Source organism: Rhea americana, unplaced genomic scaffold (assembly GCF_003343005.1).
Source record: "Rhea americana isolate MKP2758 unplaced genomic scaffold, rheAme1 scaffold_122, whole genome shotgun sequence".
NCBI lineage: Eukaryota > Metazoa > Chordata > Aves > Rheiformes > Rheidae > Rhea > Rhea americana.
In genome coordinates, this window is record NW_028185284.1 from 2,532,002 (window position 1) to 2,553,471 (window position 21,470).

The following is a 21,470-nucleotide window of genomic DNA, read 5'->3' on the forward strand; positions in this document are numbered from 1 at the left end:
CTCCCAGCACTGGAAGGCATCGCGGGGTGGCCGGCGGGATCAGCGCGGGGGCAAGAGAGGGAGTCCGTCTGGCCTTTATCCTGCCAGAGGGACGTAACTGAGCCGAAAGCAGCAGCGCCGGTCACACCGACACTACTGAGCTGCCTTCTGGCGAGGGGACAGCGCACAGTSTGCCCAAGGGCAGATGCAGCGGAGGGCTCACCACCTTCTGGCCAAGGAGGGACCATAACGTGCCCACAGTAGGGCAGCGTGGGAAGCGTTTGCCTTGCCCGCCGTGGTCTGTGGGATGGGCACGGCCAGGCGGGTCAGGGCACGAGGACTCCCTGGACTTTGTCCACTCGTCACAGGCAGCAAGTAGATGCCCTCCGCGACGGTGTGCGGTGCCATCGTGCCTGCAGAGCAGGAGCTGGTTTGCACAGCGTGGGAGCCTTGGCAGCGCCATGGGGCCCAGGGGGGAACCTCCGGAGAATGCCAGTGTGGCTGAGCAAAAGCACAGCGCTGGGTGCTAATAGCCTCCAGCTTGGCTTTGAGTATGTGCATCCTGCCGGGGCTGATTAGAGCAGCTGGGCTTGTCCACTTCCCTGTTTTATTGCTTCCTCTCTGACTGAGGAAGGTGGCGGGCTTAGATAATTATAGGCAGGATGCCAACACCTCTGGGGCTTCAGGCAGGGATGTCGGCTCTCTCAGGCTGTGAGTGGGAGGCAGCCCAGAGCTGGCGTATTTAACATCTTTGAGGGATCCCAGTCCATCCAGCACATTCCAGTGTCCTGCACTAATGGGGCAGGATCCATCAGGCTGCGCAGAGTGCTCCCTGGGCCGCAGGGCTTGCAGACATCTGCTTGCCGAAGCTCTGAGCCCAGCCGGCAGTAGCAGGAGAGCTGGAGAGAAGGTCCTTTGTATGGCGCCAGGGTTTGCTTGCCTTGAGAAAGGGCAGCTCCTGCCGTCCAAGCCCTCCTGYCATGCCTGGTCACTCCCAGAGGCTTGTGTGGTCCATCAGAGTCCTTCAGGTGGAGGCCAAGGGGCAAGGCAGCGTGCTTGCAYGTGTATGTCCTAGTGGTGACAAGGAGCCAGCAAGGCAGACCCTGCCCAGGCGCCATGCTGGCTCTGCCCRTGTCTCAGGATTTGCACTGCTCTCTCCTCTGGTTCCTGATGTGCCTTCTAAGTTGTTCTAGGGCACCTCTGCACTTCTCGAGTCCCTTTTGCTTTTCTGCTGTGGCCACAACTCCAGAAGATGGAARGCAAACTTGTGCCAGAGGCAGGAGAGATTGCAGAACAGTGTCCTGCCACCAAGACACCATTAGGGCAAGCTACTGGCCATGCCAGGGCAGGGAGCCCTGCGCAGTRCCAGGGGCAGGCAGGCACTGGCCACCCTGGAGCTCCCCGGTAAAGGACAGGCCTCACAAGCCTGTATGGCCAGCACTGCAGCCTCCCGGCAAGTTGCACAAAACAAGAGATGGCTGGCTTGGCTTTAGATCACATTTTCATAAGTTTGAGRAGGAAGAAGCTCTTCCACGAAGGGCAAGTATCAGCCCTGCCAGCAGATCCCCRCCCCTGCTGGGTCACCAGCTGGACCCAAGCAGGGTCTACAAGGGTACAAAAAGTGCCACGTACCTTGCCTCGCCAGCCAAGCTCACAGGTAAGAAACCCTTGGCCCTGTGTGGCAGAGAGGCCTGGGCTTGTGGCACAGTGGTGGTATCTGAATGACCGATGAAATTACACTCCACAGTAGGGCTGRGATGGATCCTTGATAAGCAGTCGGATTGTGGCTGGCTGGTTGCTCAGGTCACCTGCTGCTACAAGCTCTCCGCYGGCCAGAAGATCGCGGTGAGCGGCACTCATCGCCTGGCATGGGAGTGAAGCCTGTTCATTGCTCTTGTCTTACGCACAGGTAGTGAACACGTATGCACCTGGGAAGAAGATCTGGCTGGAAGGTGTTGGAGCTACCTCAGCCGGAGGCATGAACAACCTCTCCGATTCCTATGCCGCTGGGTTCCTGTGAGTCATGCTGGCACTCGGGAGCAATAACTGCATGGACTCTGCAGGCAGTGTGCTGCAAACTGCACAAAGCAGCTGTCTGCCTAGACACCAGCACTTATGACCGCTGTGGTACCGCTTTGGTACACCACTAGCAGCCTGGGGCACGGTTATTTTCTCTGTAGCATCCGTATTACCTACCCTCAGCTTTGCTTTTCTCTAGATGATGTAGTCTCTGGCCAAAGAAGCAGAGTAAGCATATGACTACTCCCAGTCCCACACGGCATGTGCATCAAAGCGGAGGTGTGACCRAAGCAGGATCAAAGAGGCTGTTGACAGTGGATTTTGGCCCTTGTGTTCCTGATGAGCCTGCCTCACTCAGGAAGTTCAGCAATGCCCATGCTCTTGTCCACGCTTAAAGTTTTTCTTTCATGCTGCGGCCACAGCTCCTCTGGTGTTTCAGGCTCTCCCTCCCTTGCTGGGCGTTTGTGCCTCTGTAGGATGTAGGGCCCAGCAAAGTGCTTGACAGGACTCTGGTCTGGAAACCATTTTCTCTCCTCCKTATACACCACAACTATTCCTGATTCCTGGGGCATGTCTAATGGTGCAGCCCGGTAGCATGCAGATCCTGCTGCAAAACCCCCATCTGTATCTTCAGAGCTAGCTGTAATCACGAGAGATTGAGAAAGATTATCCGCACTTCGGAGCGAGGAGTAGGAACGTGCCTGAGGATATCTGGGATGTGGCAGGCTGAGGTTGCTGAAGACACTGCAGAGAGGGTGTGCAGTGAGAGAATGGTCGGGTCGCCCTTTTGGTGAAACGGCGAGCCTGGGTGAAGGGCTGGCAGGCTGTGGAGGGCGAGGGGCGCACAAGGCTCGGGGCACAGGAGAGTAACGCTGGGGCTGCGCACAGGAGGGCTCGGGTGTGCAGTGAGGACGTGCAGGCTGGGACACAGAGCAGGCAGGGGTGGCTGTAGAGGGAGGCACGTAGGCTTGGTGTGGAGGAATCTGACAGGGGAAGGGGTGGCCAGCAGCTGCTTAACGACTGGTTAGCAAAGCCGTTTGAAGGCTTTGGCTTGCTTGCTGTGGAGCACAGTCAGATCTGKTGTGCCAGCAGCGGCGCTGCGTGCTCAAGGTCCAAGCACCCGTATGCTTTGGGCAGGCAAGTGCCGGGGTCTGGCAGCGCCCCGCGGCACCGTGACTCAGCTCTCTCCGGGCTCCAGGTGGCTGAACACGCTGGGCTTGCTGGCCAGCCAGGGCATTGACGTGGTGGTGCGGCACTCCTTCCTTGACCACGGGCACAACCATCTCGTGGACCAGAACTTCAACCCTCTGCCGGTAGGTCTGCCTGGGGGCGTGGGTACTCGCACTGACCATCGCGTGCCCCTTCTCTCTGGTTTTCCAGGGGTGGGTTTTTCCCTTTCCTGCTTACAGCAAAATGTGCTGCCTTTGTCCCTGACCCATTTCACAGACACTTGGCTTCACCACAAAAATAATCCTGCGCACAGTTGAGAATCCACTTCTCCTTGTGGCCTGTTTGAACTCGGCTTGAAAATGAATTTTTCCAGATCTGTTTCTTTCAATGTTAATAGGAGACATTAGTTAATGTCAAACACAACATGTTGAAGGCAGATGGGAGAGCATTACCTCTGTAGCTGAGGCTTTATGTAAGCAAGAGTAGTAGTACCAGGGGCTCGGTAGCACCGGGTGGAGGGTGACACCACCAAAGTGGTGCCAATGAGGCAGAGGGCCACACAGCACAGTCCTTGGAGGGGCTGTATGCAAGGGCAAGCCCAGGAGGCAGCTCCAAGCAAGGGTTTAGAGCCAGGAGGAGAGGGGACATTGCAGGAGCATGCTACCAGGCGGGCAGCAGATTGCTGGTGGTGCACTGGCCTGGGGCAAGTAACGCTGGAGCCTTGGTGCCTATCTGCAGGTTTCTAGAAACCAAAGTGAAAGTCACTCAGAGCTTCACGCAGAGCAGCAAACCTCATCCATGCACCACAGCATCCTTCCTGCTTCAAAAAGTCCCGGGCAGCTGGGTCTTCCAGCATGTGGGGCATGCTAATAAAGAAATGGTATGTAGAACTGCTTTAAAGYTGCAGGTTTCCTTTTCATCTTTTGTTTTTGGTCTAGTAAACTCTCCACCTTGTAAGTGGAGAACTTGGCTGAGCAGAGGGGTGCTCTGCATCTCTCCTAGAAGGAATTTGCAGGGGCAGTCCAGGGCAGCGACCTGGCAGACACTGCCAGCCTGTCCAGGAGCATGTAATGGAGATCTGGGAATCATAAGGGGAGCCACGTCAGAGAGGTATGCATCTGATAAGGCAACCCTGGGAGTAAAAAAATGGATTTTTACATTGTCCTGGGATCTTGAGGAGTAACTGCAAGGGGTCAGAGCTGCAGGGAGTTGCGTTTCACCCTTGTCCCCTACGTACTCAGCCAGGGAAAACAGCACCCCTGTGATGTGACAGCATCTTTGAGTGTCAGAGAAAGACATGGGAGGTGTCTCCAATACTAGGTTTGCTTTAACCCTCCCAGCACTGCCTTGTGAGTGGCTTCAGAGACAAATTCCTAAGCAGGAGTAGGTGTTCCCTGCTCGTGCTTCTCCAGGCTTCCTCGGACAGCCAAGCAGCCACCCTCTAGGGAGCCTGGGCTGCTCTGTAGGCACCCCTCTGCAAATATAGCCCTAGACTACAAGGTCCTGGGCCAACAGCAGTTTGGAGAGCCTTGAACCTCTTGTGAAATGTATCTGAGCAAATGCTTGATGGATTTCTTCTGAAGAGCCAGTTCCTCTGGCCAAGCCACATCCCCCCRATCTCCAGAGGTTTGCGGCCTTCTCAGGTTCCTCCTCGGTCCAGCTAGCGTAGCCCAGACCRTTACTGCAGTGAGAGTGGGGGCAGCCGGTGGTGGGTGGCCCCTGGCCAGCTCTCCCAGCAGTGCGGGCTGTACCTGCCACTAAGTCCTCCACAAAGTGCTTGGAGCAGGCATGGAGTTATGAGCAGGACTGAGGCCAGGGTAGGAGGTCCAGGAATAAACCTGGACTGTTAAAGACAATCATGGTCTTTAAAATGGATTTCACTGTTGTTTTAAAGATAATTCTTCTAATAAATTAGACACTACCCCCTCTCATAACCGTTTCCTCACTCTCCCACATGCTTCAGCGTTGATTTGTTTCCCATGTTCTAATATCATGTTCCTGCTCAAAYGCTAATGTGCGCTTTTAAAACCCATTTCTCTCCCCTCCTGTGGTTTAAAAGAGCCATGGGCAGGTGCAAATTGCTGGAGGGTTTAAAAGCTCCAAACATGAAAAAGCCCAGCAAGACCAGACCGTGACCTGGTTGGAGGTGTAGCGGCCGCTCTTTTCCCGTGGGAGCTATCAGCGAGATGAAAGCCGCTGAATGTACCTGTGCGGGGCCGCTGCGCTGTGAAACCCAATCTGCTCGTTAGCTGCCACGACAAAGACTTTTCCACATGCGGCCTGGGCGCGAGTCAGCTGGCTGCTGAGAGAAGGGCCGCGGCGCTGCCGGATCAATYGCTGCTCCAGCTGGCAGCTTGTCAGGGAGCCGGGAGCCGGGACGGGGCTCGCCGCCGGAGCCTTGCCGCTCCCCCTCCCGGGCCACCGCTGRGCCGCGCTCCTCGGAGAAGAGGACAGCGTGCTCCGGGCTCGCAGAGGCGAGCTGAAGCAGGTCCTCCTAGAGCCGTGCCCGTAGGYGCTGCTCCCGGGACGCTGGGCTTTCCCCGTCCACGGAGAGCRCCGCCATGCAGATGCAGACCTCCATCCCTTTGCTTCCCACGTAAAACCAAGTGATTTGTAGTCGGTCAGTGTTTGAGCACTACGCCGCTGCCACAGGAGCTCCCCTTTACGCTCCTTGAGTTGGGCCCCTCGGGTGCTGCTGCTTTTGCACGCTTTAGCACCGTCTCTGTTACGGCATGCTGCAGCGGCTGCCGTAGGGAAGCTCATAAAACGTGGCGTGCGCTATCTGTTTGGGGGGACGGGAATGCAGATAACAGGGGTTGCTCGGAGGGCATTGCTGTGGGAGTCGCTGCTTCTAAATCGCCGCGTTGCTTCAGCCTCTCCCCCAGGAGTGCAGTGTCGTGGGGCAGGGGGAGGTTGTTATGTAAAGGGAAAGGAACAGAAAAATAATTGCACGGCGCTATTTATAGCAGAGTGATTCCTGCTGTCGTGGGCCATGCTGCGAACCTGGGAGAAATATTGGAGAGTCAGGCGGGCAGAGCGCAAGGCTTGCTCTCCGGCTGCGCTTGGGCTGCTCCGGGGGAGCGGCCGGGGAAGCAGACCTGGCCAGCCGGGGGACAGCTTGTTTTGAGCCTTGACCTGAAAATAGACTTCTAAACCCTGGCCACTTTGGTGGGATATGCAAGAGGAAGTGGGAGTAACAGCTTGCAGGCAAAGGTGGAGTTAAGCTCTGGCAGGCGAGGTTTAAGCTGATCCCCTGCCTGTCCCCAGCGCTGCGACCTGCAGCTGCACTGCAACGGCAAAAACRGTGTGATGCCGCATGGTTCCTGGCRCGCTTTCTGGTGAGGGCAGTGCRGTGGAGAAGCAGTAGTGCCACAGATTAAAATTAAAGAAGTGCTCAAATTTCTGCTGCGCTTTATACACGCAGCTATCTTACAAGCTAAGCAGTGTCTTGGAGCTTTTGGGGCGTCTTGCAAGGGACGTGGCCTCTGTGCCCACATGCAAGCCGTTTACTGTGTGATGATGGGAGCAGCTCCGGATGCCCATCCTGGCCACCAGAATTGCCCTCCTCCGCAGGGTGCAGATCCGAGGAAATAGGTTTCTCTTGCTGGACTAATGGGGAGCAATATAGGAGAAACTGCGCCAATGTGRTGTTCTCTGGCCTGGGCATGGACTAAGTCAGACTGGGGAGTGTAAGTGCTGCTGCCAACCTTAATGCAATTAATCTCAAGTGTTTTAATGCCTCATTATATGGAAGCAAATTTTTCATGTATTGGTGGAGTGATTTTTCTCCTTGAGCAGTTAGGGCAGCCAGTTGTGTAATAGTTGAAACTTTACTGCATGATGTGTGTTTGAGAAGCCCTTCGAAAAAAAGAATCTCTGCCACATGAGTCGGTCTGCCTAAACCATCTGCAGTATGTGTGGAAATGGGGAGTGCGAGAAATGAGGGGAGAAGAAGCATTGATAGTCACCTTTCAGAGGGCATTTGAAATTCCCAGCCAGCTTTTGGTAGGTATAAGCTCATTTTGGGCATGTTGTGTACGTAGTACATGTCCCCCAGAGCTTAGTATCATTCTGAAACAGTCCAGAATGATGTGATTCTGTTATTTTATTGGAGAGCCTCCCCRGTATGTGTGAGCTCTCTCTTCAGATTGTTTGACTATGTTAAATGCCTTTTTAAATGAGCTTCCACCTGGCACTGCCTTTTTTTATTATCCACCCTTGATAGTGATTTCTGCTCCCTTAATGCACAGGGAAAAGGACTGTGAGGATATACCTGCACGTGGAAAAACTCCGGCTTTTTTCTAGGCAGGGCCAGAGCAACACAAACCCAAGCAAAAGTCAAAGCTGAAACCCATACTTACATCTGATAACTGTGGGTCCTCTTGGACCATCTCCTGCCAGATAGACTGTAGATGGTGAGACACTTGGTTTCTCCAGTATTAGGTAGGTACTAAAACTTCCTTTCCACAGCTAAGTTTAACAAGTGATATATGGGGGTCTGAAAAAGGCCCAGAAGGATCAAAGGCTGAGGTGATGGCAGAGCATGTTTTCTCAGCTGTGGCAGTGAAAGACAGTATAATGTTGTATGTGAACTGAAGGCATCCTTGAGAAAGTGTAGCAGCAATGCACAGGTCTGGATCATACGGTGCTTTGGTTGGCTGCTTGGAAGTGCAGGTGGTTTTTCACCTCCTTTGCTTAGCCCAGAAGGGCTTAGGAACTAAATAGGAAAGTTGTGGTCAGTAACAGAGGTGGCAGTATGTTGGGCTCATAACCTGTTTGTTGGCATAGGTCTATCCCCTTGCCTGACGGGGCTTTCCATGATACGCCGGTGTTAAAGAGCTTGGTGTCAGCTTGTGGCTGTCTCCAGCACCCCTTGGGGACTTCACGGGGAAGAGCCGTGGTGTGAGCCATGCCCTTGGGCTGTGCCTGGCAATTCAGTGGAGGCGCCTCCTGCCCGACCCATCCCACCACCTTCCCAGCAAGCAATGGTTTGGACACCGGGCCCATCCAGCTCCTTGAGCATAATGAGCCAATGGACCCACGTGCGAGGTGCCAACACGGAGGGACCTTCCCTCAGGCAGGAGMTGTGCCACCGGTGTTGGGCTGGGCGCCTGCCGAGCACTTGGTGCCAGGCGAGCAGAGAAGGGCTCCCAGCCGTGCCTCGGCCAGCCGCACGTACGCACTCCCTGGTGCACTCGTTAGCCGAGCCGGCTTGGCTGGAAGCTCTGCTAATTGCAGCTGGAGGTAGGAACCCTCTCCCTGGACGGCGCCTCTCACCGCCTCTGCACTGTGCGGGAGAGGAGGCCTTCTCCAGGCAGGGGCTGCTGGGGGCCAGGCCMTCTCCACCATCTCCTCTTTCTGCACCAAGGTTAGCACGGCCACGCACTGAAGTCCAGAGGGCCATCAGCTCACCCAGACTTTGCCAATGTCTACTGCTTCCCGGCGGGCAGCTGCACGCCCCGACTGCTCGGCTGGGCAGCGTCCAGCAGGCAGAAGAGTAGACAGAGCATCTGCATGTGGAAGCGCGAGACGGAGAGCCCTTTCCTGAAAGCACTCACAAGCTCTCACCTCCGAGCCCAGCCAGCTGGCTTCAGAGCCGGGGGAATTCAGCCACGCTGCCTGCTCCGGCCCATCTGCAAGTGTAGCACTGAGTCACCACGCTGCACAGACGCAAGGCGGCCGAACTGCCAGCAGCAGGGACCGAGGCTGTCGAATCCCCCCGCCGGAGACCCTCGGCTCTTGGGGCTGCTCTCAGAGCGCGGGTGTCGGACCAGGCTGCAGTGCACCACAGAGTGAGAGCRAGGGCACGGGCTGGAAAGCCTGTGGGAGACGAAGGGTGGGGAGAGGGAACAGGTCCAGTGTAGCTCACAGACACGTGGAAGCTGTTCCCTCCGACCGTAAATCTGCAACGCAAGTGTCTGGCACCCCCAGCTGCCCCACACGCTGGAGCACTGATGCTGGTTCGAGCGACGCCTGCAGACAGGGAAGGCATGGAAAAGGCAAGGAACTGTTTGCAATGAGACAGCAAGCTGGAGGGAGAGGACTGAAATTTGGGGCAGTTCAGGCATATACAAGGGAAAGGCTCTTTCTGGGAGATCTCCAGCTGAAGAGCAGTCCTCTGAAGGTCAGCACCGAAATGGTGTCATGCTAGAAATTTCACAGCCAGCCTTGACAGTGAGCACCAAAAGCCCTAGGTGGGAGCTGCCACATGCAGGTGTGGTAGGCCTAACAGGGCATCCCCTCCACTGCYTTCCCTGAGCGGGAGGAGAGCTCCGTCCGTGTCCTCAGAGGTGGAAGACGCTGTCTTTGCAAATGACTATCGGAGTCACTTTCTGTGTCCAGACTCGCCTGCAAACAAGAATATAAATACATTCTTTCAACCATGGTTGTACTGTGTCTTGGGACTGTGGCATCCTTTGCTCTCTGTATCCGCGTTGCCTTCAGTCTCCAAGGATTGCCGAAGGACTGCTCCAAGGCTTGCATGAACAGAAAGAAGAATCCAATGCACCTAAACTCTGCTTGTTGTCACAACAGGTTAAGGGGCCTTTCCCTCTTAGTGCACCATRAAAAAAAAGRAAAGAAAAAAAGAAAAATAAAGTCTCTGAAGTGCGTATGCTTGGACTTTCGAACGCATCAAAGTCACACTGCTGCTAGTGGCGCTGGCACCCATCCACCAAGCCTGAGGGACAYGTGCAGAACTGGAGCTGTGCTGCTCCTGCGTTGGAAATTCAGGCAGAGACACAGTCCAGCATGGAGCAAGTAAAGCTGTAAAGCTGCTGTGCTGTCAGCTGCCTGCCTTACCCAGGCAGTTAACGCCACCCAGCTGGGCTCCATCCTGCCCTGTGGAAGCAGAGGGAGGAGACCTGCAGGGCCTGGCTGGGCCCACGCTGACCTGAGGCAGCATCCAAAGCGAGCGCTCCGCAGGAGCTGGAGGAGCCGGCCGCCTCCCGATGCGGCAGTGTGAGCCTCTGGCTTTGGCGCAACGCCTCAGTGCTCTGCTGCTCCCCACATCTTGCACGAACAGCTGAACCCGTCCTCTCTGTGGCAGCAATGCTTTAATTGTGGCTGGCGTGGGAGCAGCCCCAGCGGGGTGACCCCCCACTGCCCAACCCACCACATTGCCCGTAAGTTTACAGCAGGCAGAGCATCGCCCAGGCTGTCTCCTCCGGCTCCCCTTGTGCCACACCCAGCCCCCCTCCGCGCTCGAGCTGTGTCAGGGATGAGCCAGCAGCAGGCTGCGGGGCAGAGCCTTGGCTGGGGGCACCACACAGAGCAGCATGGTACAACACCTGGGCCACAGCTGGAGCATGTGAGAAATTCTGGTCCCCACCCGGGGCAAAGCAGTGGACTCATCGCACAGTCTGCCAGCAAGAGGGGTAGAGACACCAGACGTACCTTGTGAATGGGGAAGAAGGGAGTTTCTGAGCTTCCTCTTCCATTTTAACCTTTAAGCTGGCCCCATCACTGGCAGATGTGGTCCTCTTCTAGCCTTGCCCCATTAGGGATTGGCAGCTGATGAGCACCCTCATCTCTTTTCTCCTTGCCATGCTGTTCCCAGGAGCATCCCACAGGCAACAGCAGTAGACGTACAGTAASGATGGATGCAGCCTCTGCCCACATCTTGGGGGAGGCACCGCACCATGCAGGGCACCAACCTGCCCACCTCAGCAGCAGCAGAGCCATCCTGGGGCTGTGGAGGAGGTGGGCCTGAAAAGCCCTTCCCAGGGTGGGTGCATGCTTGYCAGCAGAGCAGAAGGAAGTAACACTGTGGTGAACAGAAGCAGAAGAGTGGAAAATGGCAAAAAGTTTAGTTTGGCTTCCATACCCTCTGATCCTGCAACTTCCTTTCTGTGGTCTCCATTGCCCGCACCCTGTTAGGAAGAAGTGATAACAATAAAAAAGAGATTTTAAGCCATTCCGTCAGTCTGCTCTGCTCCCTGGGAAGGTGGAGACCTGATGCTCTCCAGACCAGTTTGCAAAGGGCAGTGCTAGGCAAGGGTGATCTCAAACACACCACACTGCAGAGTGCCCACGTGGACTCTCCTGTCTGTGCCCCCAGGGCTCGGTGGGGATTGCTGTGCTTGCTGCTCTCACAGCATGAATTCTATTTGATGACAATGTTTGGCCTTTCTCCAGGCTGCAGAAAAAGAGCAGAGTAGACAGAGACAAGGAGACAGGCTGAGTGAAGGAAGCATGGGGTGCAGCATGAGGCAGCGGCTCTGTGCAGCTCTGCTCAGGGAGCCCAGCACAAGGGGCCCCATACCAGCACAGCCGTGAAGGTGGTGACTCGAAGGCAGTGGAAAAGGGCTGCTCCTCYGGGCCTGGTCAGCTGCACCACTGGCATGGCTAGGGGAGACCCCRTGCTGCAGGATGAATGGCTGGTGCTAGCACCTTAGCTGGCTCTCTGCAAGAGACCAGATGGGAGCCAGCCTCAAATAAGCCCCTCTTAGCATGCAGAGTRGGTATTGGGGCCGTAGTGTTGAGTGTTTTGTTCTCCAGAGCTGCTCCTGCCCTGGCTCAGTGCTGCTTGGTAATGCAGCCCGAGCCCTTCCTTGTCACGCGCAGCCTCCTCTTCCCTCCCTTCTCAGCAAAACCAAGTGCTCACTCCGGCAGGTGGCAAACTCTGTGTAGATGCCAGCGCAGCATCTCCTGAGCTTGCAGCCAGCCATGTGGCCTCCTGATGCTGCCTTGGTGCCCCTCGCTCCCGTTGGGCTCCATAACTGATCAATGCTACCAGCAGGCCAGGACTGACGGAGGTGGAAAGGATTTATAAGCAGCAGAGCACTGAGCAGCACGGGGAAGTGAACTGCAAGCAGTAAATTAAACAGATTAACAAAAGTGTTTGGAAGATGGACCTCAAGAGCAGGACCACATTGCACAGCACTGGTCACCCTCAAATCCGCTGCACCTCTGAAGACCCTTTTCAGGGGAGGATCCTGTAGCAAGATGCAGACCAGGTCTAGTGAGTTTTTCGGGGATTACAGCCCATGTTTGCCTGCCTTTGACRGTCTAGAAGAGACAGACATCTAGCATGGGTTTGCCAGTTGGAGGAAGTGCCGCASAGAGCAGAAGGAGGTGGCTAGCCTGAAGGTGCTGTGCTTTCCCCCAGATAAAGCTGGGTGGGCGTTGATATGAAGACAGAAGGAAATTTGGTTAAGAGAGGCTGTGAGACGAGGCATTTACCACTGTTAGAGCASAAAGGATGAGGAACAGCACAATAAAAGCAGCAGAAGACTGCGAGACAGAGACTTCAGCAACTTTGAAGAACTGGTGGGAGAAAACCATGCCAGACATAARTCTAAGTGAAAGAGGAATTGGGCAGTATTAGCAGATCCTGTACCTGGGTCAAAGCAAGGGCCTGTCATGCGCAGGAGGCTGGTGCAGACRGTGGTGCATGGCCAGTGCTGTGGGGAGACCGGAGGGAAGCCCACGATGCTTTCCTGGTCTCTCTCAGCCCTGCAGCACAGGGCTCCTACATTGCAGCATCTTTGTGGGATGGTCCCGGCCGCCCCTTTGAGCCTGCCGATGCCGCTGGCTCCACAGCCTGCTCTGGCGGGGAGCTCCCTGGGTAAATTAGGTGATGTGTAAAACAATACTGCTTTTTGTTTGCTTTCCAGCTCCTGGCAGCCAGCTCCATTTTAAGCCTCCTAGTTTGGGGTCATGAGAAGCAGTGAGGTGCTGTTCCTGGCGTGCCTTCCCCGAGGCTTTCATGATTTCACAGACCTTTTCTGCAGCGTCCCCCGATAGGTTCAAGGCACAGGTTCAATTTCCCCCAGTACAGCCGAAAACAAGTTTTGTAAAGGAGTTCTCACCCAAGTGGTGAGCTCTTCAGGACCTCGACACAAGAAGGACACACACAGGAAATGGAAAACAGGTCACATTTCTGAGGTGTATATGACCTTCTGAGAACAGAATCAGAGAGAGAGCCTGTCTCACAAGAGGAAACCAGCCTGGGAAGGGCAAGGAGTGAGGGACTAAGCACAGCAAAAAATCCTTCTTCAGAGACAGAGGAATGGGAAGATGGGGCACTGGAGGGAGGGGAAGCTGCTGGCCAGGGACACCAATACGAGGACAAGTTCCTTGAGGAGCTGCCTACAGCTTCTGCCTGGGCAGAGAGGGCTGGAAGGCTGAGAGAGCAGGCCAGGCTGCACAAGCAAGGACACTGATTTCAGGTCACTTGGGCCAGGTGGGATTTGCTTGTGAGTATCGTGAGAAGAGCTGGAGCTGTCTCAGTGCCAGGAACGGTCATCTGAAAATTTGCAGAGAGCTGGGGAGACTCCAGAAAATTGGGCTGAAGGTTGAAGACAGTGCTGAGTATTAAAGAGAGAAAACATGGAATGAGGGAACTACAGACCCCATTCCAAATATCAGGTTTCAGAAATACACATGAACAAATAATCAAAGATGCAGATGATTTTGTCAAGAGCTAATTCTATCCAAGCTATCTAACTACCCCTGTATCACGATAGCAGGACATGAGGAGCAGCAGCTCTCCAATATTTGGACTTTCGCAAGGCTTTTGTCTTGAACTGTAATCTGATTGCTGAGTAAGGAAATACGGTTCAGGTGGAAATACTGCACGGTGGAGCCCAGCTGGCTGAAAGCCATGCTGGGAGAGCCACCAGCAGTGGCTCCCCATTGAATGGGGCATGGAGGYGGCTGGGCAAGACGGATGGGGCAGGGCTGTGCTGGCTGCAGCAGGCGACATGGACTGCAGGGAGGCACCGCTGCATTGCACCGGGCCTGGCTAGACCCCATGCGGCACCATCCTGCCGCTCTGGAAGCRATGGAGGTTTTGCCGAATGGCTCTTGAGTCCACAGGGTTGATAATTCTGGGTTTAATATATCAGCAAATGTTGTCGTTGGGGAAAGGCTTCATTCAGCTCTGTTTGTCACAGGAGCTTGCACAGGAACCCCAGATTTGGGTCAGCAAGTCTGGAGCTCCCACAGTACAAGAAGCCCATAAAAATCACAGATAATGTTAAAAGCTGCATCAGTCCAGCCTTGCTTAAGCAACAGCTAGCAGTGTCTTGAACAGGATGTAAGGACCTCCACAGGGAGAAAGCTTTGGATGCTAAAGATCTCTTTAATCTAGTGGAAAAAGAAAGAACGAGAACCACTGGTTGGAAGCTGAAGCCAGACAAATTCAAACTGGAAATAAGGAGTGGGATTGTTAACAGTGCGGATGTTTAGCTGTTGGAACAAATTCCATGGGAAGTGGCAGCTTCTCCATCCCTCCAAACTTTCAAAACCAGAATCACTACTTTCCTGAAAGACGCTCTTGCCAAAAACAAGCTACAAGGCTCAAAAGAGGGAATAGAACTGTGGACTCTTCTGTCCTGTGATATACAGAAAGGYAGACTAGCTAGGTTAGCCAGTCCTTATCTCAATAAAGGTTGTTTGGACTGTGTAAAAATGCATATTAAGATGCAGGAAAACAGACTGTTGAAATTTGAGCATTCCTAAGGGACAGCGGAAGAGTTTGGGCAGGTTCAGAACAGGGAACGAGCAAAGAATAAGAGGATGACAGTGGGTGGCAGCCAGCTAACGCTGCCGGTGACATTGTGGGGGCATGAGGCCACCCCGGCACAGTCCTGGCAGCCACGAGGAGTGAGGCAGGCAGGGTTAGGTGCCTCCAGGCACAGCGGGGAGCAGCTTGCTGTGCATCKCGCGCAGGTCCCCATGAGCTCCAGGCACACTGGAGGCTTCCCCGGCTGCTGGGTCGTGCGGCTCAGCCCATGGCGGTGCAGAGCCCTGGTCTCCTCTGGGCTAGGCTGTGCACCAAGGGGCCAGCAGCGTGCGCCTCTGAAGTTCAGCTGCCTCTGTTAGTTACAGCCCCCAGAAGACTGAAAGACGTAGGATCTGCTATACTAGTTTGCTGGTTATGGCAAGATCTTCTCACGTGTGGTTAGTGTGCAGTTGAGCAAACTCACGCAGGCTGTAAAGTTGCTTTGCTCCCTCGAGGAGGGACCGTGGGGATACACCCCTGCGCCCTTTGTAATAGCTGTGGAGACACGAGGATCTGGTTAATAGGTCTGTCTGAAGGTCTAACAAATTAGCCTCGTTTCCAAAAGCTTGAGTTTCTAAAAGCTCCTGCAATGAATTAAAATGTGCAAAGAGATAAAATGGGACCCTCTGGGCTTTCCCTGTCTAATGGAAAGCTCTTGGGCCTTCATTGGCCCCATGGCACTCGGTAGGTATGGTTGGCCTGAGCTCTACAAATCAACTCACTTGAGACAACTGCCCTTCCTGCCCATAAATCAGCTTTGCTGGCCAGGAGACCTCCTGAAGTGCAGAACGGCTTTCTTTGTTCAGGTGCTCTTAGCCTGCAGACCTGCCGAGGGCTGTAGTGGCAGCACTGCTTAATGGTTCTGCAAAGTAATTAAAGCAAGAGAGCTCCTTCGGTTCCCCAGGGACTAATAGCRGACCAGATTCCTTTCTGTTATTCCTCCTCTAATGTTACAGCTGTATTACTGGCTCTGGTCTCACAACAGAAGCCTTCTGTGACTCCAAAATCCAAATCATTTCCGAAGTTGCATTGGTCAGAGCCATGCACCTAACCAGGCAGCACCACTCGCCCCTCCAAACAGGGCTATCTCCACCAAGCCCCCAGTGAGCTTGCTGTGAGGTGCCACCTTTGCTGGGGCGGGTGCTTGTCCCTGCAAGGAGCATCCAGCACAGGGCTGTTCTCAGTGGGAGTTACTGCATGGCAGGGACTGCCAGCAGCTGCCAGGCTGGGGGGCTGGGGAGAGGACCTGTGGAAAAGCCACCCTTGTCACTGCAAAGATGGGTGTCGGGAGCAACCTTTTTCTAAGCTGGTAGCTATTTGAAGAGGAACTAGTCAAAATGAGCCATAGCTGCAGGTGCCCGGCTGCCCAGGAGTAAGCCCCTGATGTGATTTTAATCGGAGTTCACTCATCCAAGAGGTAGGAGCTGTCCTGGAGCACCAGCCCAGCTGGAGGGAAGTGCCCGCGCTCGGCAGTTTTGTTTTCRTCACACTAGGTGCATGTGTAATTCATCATCCAAATACCCAGTGTCACCAGCTCCTGGTAATTTATTGCAAATAACATGATTTTGGCCCCTGTTGTAAGCAGTCTTGTGATGACGCGAAAAGCTGCAGCTGTCTTCAGTGCTTTTCTGCAGTAAGCTGAATAGCTTGAGTTCCTCAAGGCCTGAATTGAAAGGCTCCTTTTCCAACCCCTGGGTCATTTTTCTGGCCTTCCTTTGAACTCTCTTTGGTATTTCCATATCCTTCTTAAAATGTAGACTTCAGAGCTATTGTGAGAACAGTCTTGCCAGCAAGGCAAGGTAAAACTGCAGCTCTCCTCCTGCTGACACTGCAGGGACATGTTAGTCCCTCTAGTCCCAGCAGGACCCTCAGAGACTCTGCAAGGCAGTCTGCTGTTGTGGCACGGAGCCCTCTGCTAAGCCACTGCTTTGGAGAGAGCCTCCCAGCCCATGGCAAATGCTGGATCCTGTCCCCAGTGTCGCAGAGTGAGGACCCCCCCCAACTGTGCAGGGACACAAGCCCTGCCAGTGCTGCTCACTTCCCAGGGACCGCATCACCACCTCTAAAACCGGGGGCACCTCTTTCTCAGGGTTAGTATTTTCCCGGTGCGATCTGTCCCCCAAATTTGACAAAAGGAGGTGCCTGAGGCAGCAGCTACCAGTTGCTGGTAAAGCCTGGGAGCAGCACACAGAAATGCTGTGACATTTCCAATGGATGAGACTGTCAGAAGCTGTCTGTGAATGGTGGCTTTGTAACCGGGGCCTTAGGAGGAGCCCCAGACTGTCTCCTTTGCTGCTGGGCCAGAGCAACCAGCAGCTCTTCTGCCTTTGCAAAACGTTACCGTCAGAAGCTGCGACAGTTCATTTGACCTCTTGAGAGCGGAGGGAAGCAGGAGTCGAAGAAGCAATGTCCGAGGCCCTGCTCTGCCCAGAAAGGCTGCTGAACTGCAGAGCTGCTATTACCAGCTTTAAGTAATAAGGTTGTAGCAGATCCCCAGTCTGGAAAAGAGCTCTTGAGACCTGTGCTGAAATTTCAAGGGTGGCCGTGAAGTTCCCGAGGAGAGCCTTTGATTCTCTGGCTGTATTCTCTATCACTCCCATAAATTCATGGGRAAAAGCGTCTTGTCAGTGGAAATGTGTAGAGCAGGAGAGAAACCCCAAGGGGCTGCTAGAAAGAATTAAGAGTCTGAGCTAACAGGTAGCTCGGGGCACTGAACTCATTTATTTTCATCTTGCAACCTTGGGGCTAAACACTGCAATCCGTGTTCACCTCTGGCCTCGCTATAAACTAGCGTAGTTACTCATCTGTAACGATGCCTGCTAACCAGCACGGTTCGTAGCGGGAGCTGACAGCGCGGCGCGCTCCCGCCAGCGCGCGAGCGAGGCGGGTTGGCACAGCCTGGCGTGGGCACGTGCTTCCCGCTGATGGCGAAAGGCCGGGAGACGTCGGTCGGTGCCTGTGAGGAGACGGGTCCCCAGGGTGCGGGCAGCACCGCCAGCCCGCAGGGACGGCACGCGGCGGGTGTTGAGCGCCTGCAGCCCACGAGGCTGAGCCGCCTCGGGGTGCACAAGCGAGGTGCGTGCCTCTGCCTTCTTGCAGCGTCTCCCGAGTTGGCAGAGGAAATATTCACTGCACAAAGCAACGTGGTTTGGGTTGGAAGTAGCAAGAGGAGGGCAGCAGGAGGCTTTTCTTCCAGCAGCGCTGTGGCTAGAGCTTGCCCAGAAAGAGGGGAAGTGGGTTTGGATCTCCCTTTGCCAGGACAACCTGGAGCAGGTCAGCTCTGAAAAACGCGGGCTGAACTGGGCCGCAGAGAGGGTTGGGGCTCGGCGGTCTGGCGCTGCAGGCGGGGTGTTCCTCTCGCGCCGGTCTCAGCCTGGCTGCGCGGGGTGCGCTTCTCCAGAGCGCTCACGCGGCACCCGGCGCGCTCGCAGCCTTTCCCAGCGTCGCCCCGGGGAGCCCGGCACGGCGGCAGGGACAGAGCCACCGCTGTGCGGAGCAGCAGGCAAACGCCTGAAGCCGGGGGCTGCCCTTTCCCTTCCTACAACCCTGCTTCATTTACCGCACACCTCCCGGCTTCTGCAGCGGATGAGCGGGGGGCCCTGCAGACGGCCGCCTCCGTCGCTCGCCTCCCTCGCCGGGGCTGGGGCCCATCCTGTGTGCCGAGCGAGGCCGTGCCCCGCGGGAAAAGATAGTATGTGGTGAYGTAATTAAAGGCAGCGTCATTAATGCATGTGTGCAGGGGCCGAGCTTTTCCTRTATCTTCAGTGCTTGACTTCCCCACCTTGTGTTCTTGGGTGCTTAATTCCATGAGAGGCTTTGAAASAGCAGGAGAAATACCTCTGTGGAGCCCCCTAAGCAGCAGGGCCACCAAAACCCACGTGCTGCGAACCTAGTTTGAGAGCACRGGAGAGCTCTGGTGTGCTCCAGCCCCAGGTAAAACAGTGGGGTGGAGGGGGAGACCTGTGTACTTGGTGAAGGCAAGTGAGGTGGTGATGTCTCTTTGGAGACACCATCATCATCACCATCAGCATGTGTGTGTCAGCTGAGGGGGTGCAGAAGTCTGCAGTTTGGCYGTGAGCAGGTTCATGGGAGCAAGAGAGGGCACCTGTGTGCTTCCTGCAGGTCCCGCAGCCCCRCCGAAAGGAGGTTGCAAAAGCTCCTTTAGGGGATGTTGGTGTCTCWTAGCATGGGCAAAGCAATGTTCTTTTTTCTTAATCTCTTTCCTGGAAACAGCAATGTCATTTTGGTTTGAACTACACAAGAAAGCTCAGCTCAAGGCAAACACCTGGCTTGGAAAATWTGCACCTCAGTAGCCAAAATGTGCCAAGTCTTAAGCAGTGAAACGAGTCCCTCCTGGCCCGGCACTGGCAGCGCCCGCTGCGAGGTGCGGGGACCGTTGTGCTGCTGACTGTGCCCTCTGCCCCGCAGGACTACTGGCTGTCCCTCCTCTACAAGCGGCTCATCGGCCCCAAGGTCCTGGCGATCCACGTGGCCGGCCTCCAGCGCAAACCCCGGCCCGGCAGGGTCATCCGCGACAAGCTCCGCATTTACGCCCACTGCACCAGCTACCACAAGTGAGTCGCSCTGCGGGGGCCGGGCAGGCGGAGAGCCCGCGGCCCCCGCGGGGGTTCGCTTCCCAGGGGAACGACCTGGGCACCTCGGATGAAAGCGGCGGAAAGCCGGTGCCTGAGAAGGGGGCCGGGCGCCGGTGGCCGCCGGCGAGCCCCGGCAGCGGAGATCAAGGGAGTGGATTTCAGGAGGGGCCCCCGGTCGGGTTACCGGCTCCTGGGGAGCCCAGCCTGGTTCCTGTTTCGCTGATAAGGCCTTTGAAAGCGCCCCGGCGAGGCGCGCTGGGGGGGCGGCCGCCTCCTCCGCGCACACTAGTGCCTATTGTGGAGGRGGAGAGGCCGTTTCGGTACACAGTCCAGACGCTTTCAACGTGCCTCCAGCTCGGTAGGAAACCTTGGCCAGGAACTGACAGGTGCAAAGTGCTTCAGAGCCTTTGTCTGGGGCCGCCCGACGAGGCAGCGGCAGAGGGATCGCTGTCCGGGCCTGTCACTTAGGGGCCCCGCGCGGYGGGGAGCAGGCGCCACTCAAGCACCGAGCGCCTCTCGTTCTCAGCCTGGCGAGGCGCTGGGCGGGGGGGAGCCTAGTGCTATGCCATCCGCAGGTGGGCTCCCCTCCGCACCGAGATGGCACCAGGCAGGGCAGGGGAGGTTGCAGAGGTTTCGTTGCAGAGCTGGGCCGCGCGAGGAGGAGCTGGCAGCACCGTGCAGAGGGCAGCCGGGACGGTGACGTCCCCTCCTGGCAGCTGCACGTGGCTGGCTCTTGCACACGGACCCCCAAATCCTCCTCTTGGAGGCAGCGCTCCCACAGCGTGTGCCAGCGCTCCCCTCGTTTTCCACTCTCCCCTCTTGCAGCCACAACTACGTCCGAGGGTCCATCACCCTTTACATCATCAACCTGCATCGCTCCCGGAAGAAAATCAAGCTGGCGGGGACGCTGCGGGATAAGATCGTCCACCAGTACCTGCTGCAGCCCTACGGCAAAGACGGGCTCCACTCCAAGTAAGCGCRGTGCTCGCTGCCGGGGCTGGCACCCGCTCCCCAGCCCTCGGTGTCACCACGCTGATGCTCTTCTGGTCCCGCAGGTCGGTGCAGCTCAACGGGCAGCCGCTGGCCATGGTGGATGACGGGACCCTGCCCGAGCTAAAGCCTCGTCCTCTGCGGGCCGGCCGCACGCTGGTCATCCCCCCGCTGACCATGAGCTTCTACGTGGTGAAGAACGTGAACGCGCTGGCCTGCCGGTACCGGTAGAGCCGGGCTCTGCCCRCGGCCGGGAACGGCCCCGCCGGCCCCGCTCCGGCGCTCCCTGGGACGCGCTGCTTCCTCAGCCACCTCGCACGGCTTCGCAGCGATGCTGCGCGGACACTCCCCCGGGGGCCCCGGGATGCCCTCGGCTGCGGGCCGGTCCTGCACCCCCTGGAGCAGCCAGGCCCCCGTTTTCTCTGCAGCTTCCCAGGGAGCTTGGGCAGAGTCAGGCCGTGCCCTGCGGGAGGGGACAGCCCGCTCTGGTGCCAGCAGCTCCCCCGGGCACCTCTTCCACCCCCCCATTCCCAGCAGGGAGAGGGCGGCAAGGCCCAGCTGGCCGGAGCGCCCGGCGCTCGCAGCCGCCTCTCCCGGTGCACAAGCGCATGGAAGCAGCTCCCTCTGCTGCCGTGCGGCTGCTGCATCGCCGGCCCCTGCAGCGCAGCGATGCTGCGGGCGCGCAGGGCGGCGGGGCAGGCCTGGGGGCCCCCGGGCAGGCGGCCTGGGCAGGGACGGGCTCGCCTGGCCCCCGTGGTGGCCTCGGCGCTCCCACGTGGAAGGCAGGCGGTGGCATCGCCTCTCCGGCCCGGGGACAGCAATGGGGGGGGGACAGTGGGTCCCGGCACCGGGGGCCTGGGCGTGCGGGCAGGGCACCGGGGGTYGATCGCTGTAAATGTTAATTATTAAGTTATACGCCCTGGAGAGGAGCGCGCCGGCGCCCGGGAGCTGGGGCCGGGGGGCAGCCGGGGCAGAGGAGCCCTCTCGACGGCTCGTGCCCTTCCCGGGGCAGGGGAGGGCAGCGGTACAGGTGTTAATATTTCCTTCCAGAACAGAGATTTTATTGCGAGCGTGAGCAGCCGGCGCCTGCCGAGAGCCGGGCGCTGGGCGCTGGGACCCAGCGAGGCGATGCTCGGGTTGTAATAAAGTCGGGCTGTCACTCCAGGCTGGCCTCTTCTGTCCGCAGCGGGTGCGGGGCATCTGGGCCG

The 21,470-nt window shown here is 56.7% G+C and overlaps 1 protein-coding gene across 5 annotated transcripts in view; it reads left to right on the forward strand.

Annotated features, from left to right (window-relative positions):
- HPSE2 (heparanase 2 (inactive)) overlaps positions 1 to 21,084 on the forward strand; it is a 128,680-nt gene extending 107,596 nt beyond the window's left edge. For all 5 annotated transcript variants that reach the window (XM_085325759.1, XM_085325754.1, XM_085325755.1 and 2 more), the window contains 5 exons: positions 1,889 to 1,995; positions 3,197 to 3,311; positions 19,106 to 19,251; positions 20,098 to 20,244; positions 20,328 to 21,084. In XM_085325759.1, the coding sequence (XP_085181885.1) occupies positions 1,889 to 1,995; positions 3,197 to 3,311; positions 19,106 to 19,251; positions 20,098 to 20,244; positions 20,328 to 20,493 (681 nt within the window). In that variant the 3' untranslated portion in view covers positions 20,494 to 21,084. The remainder of the gene's footprint in view (positions 1 to 1,888; positions 1,996 to 3,196; positions 3,312 to 19,105; positions 19,252 to 20,097; positions 20,245 to 20,327) is intronic.
- The last annotated feature ends 386 nt before the right edge of the window (positions 21,085 to 21,470 follow it).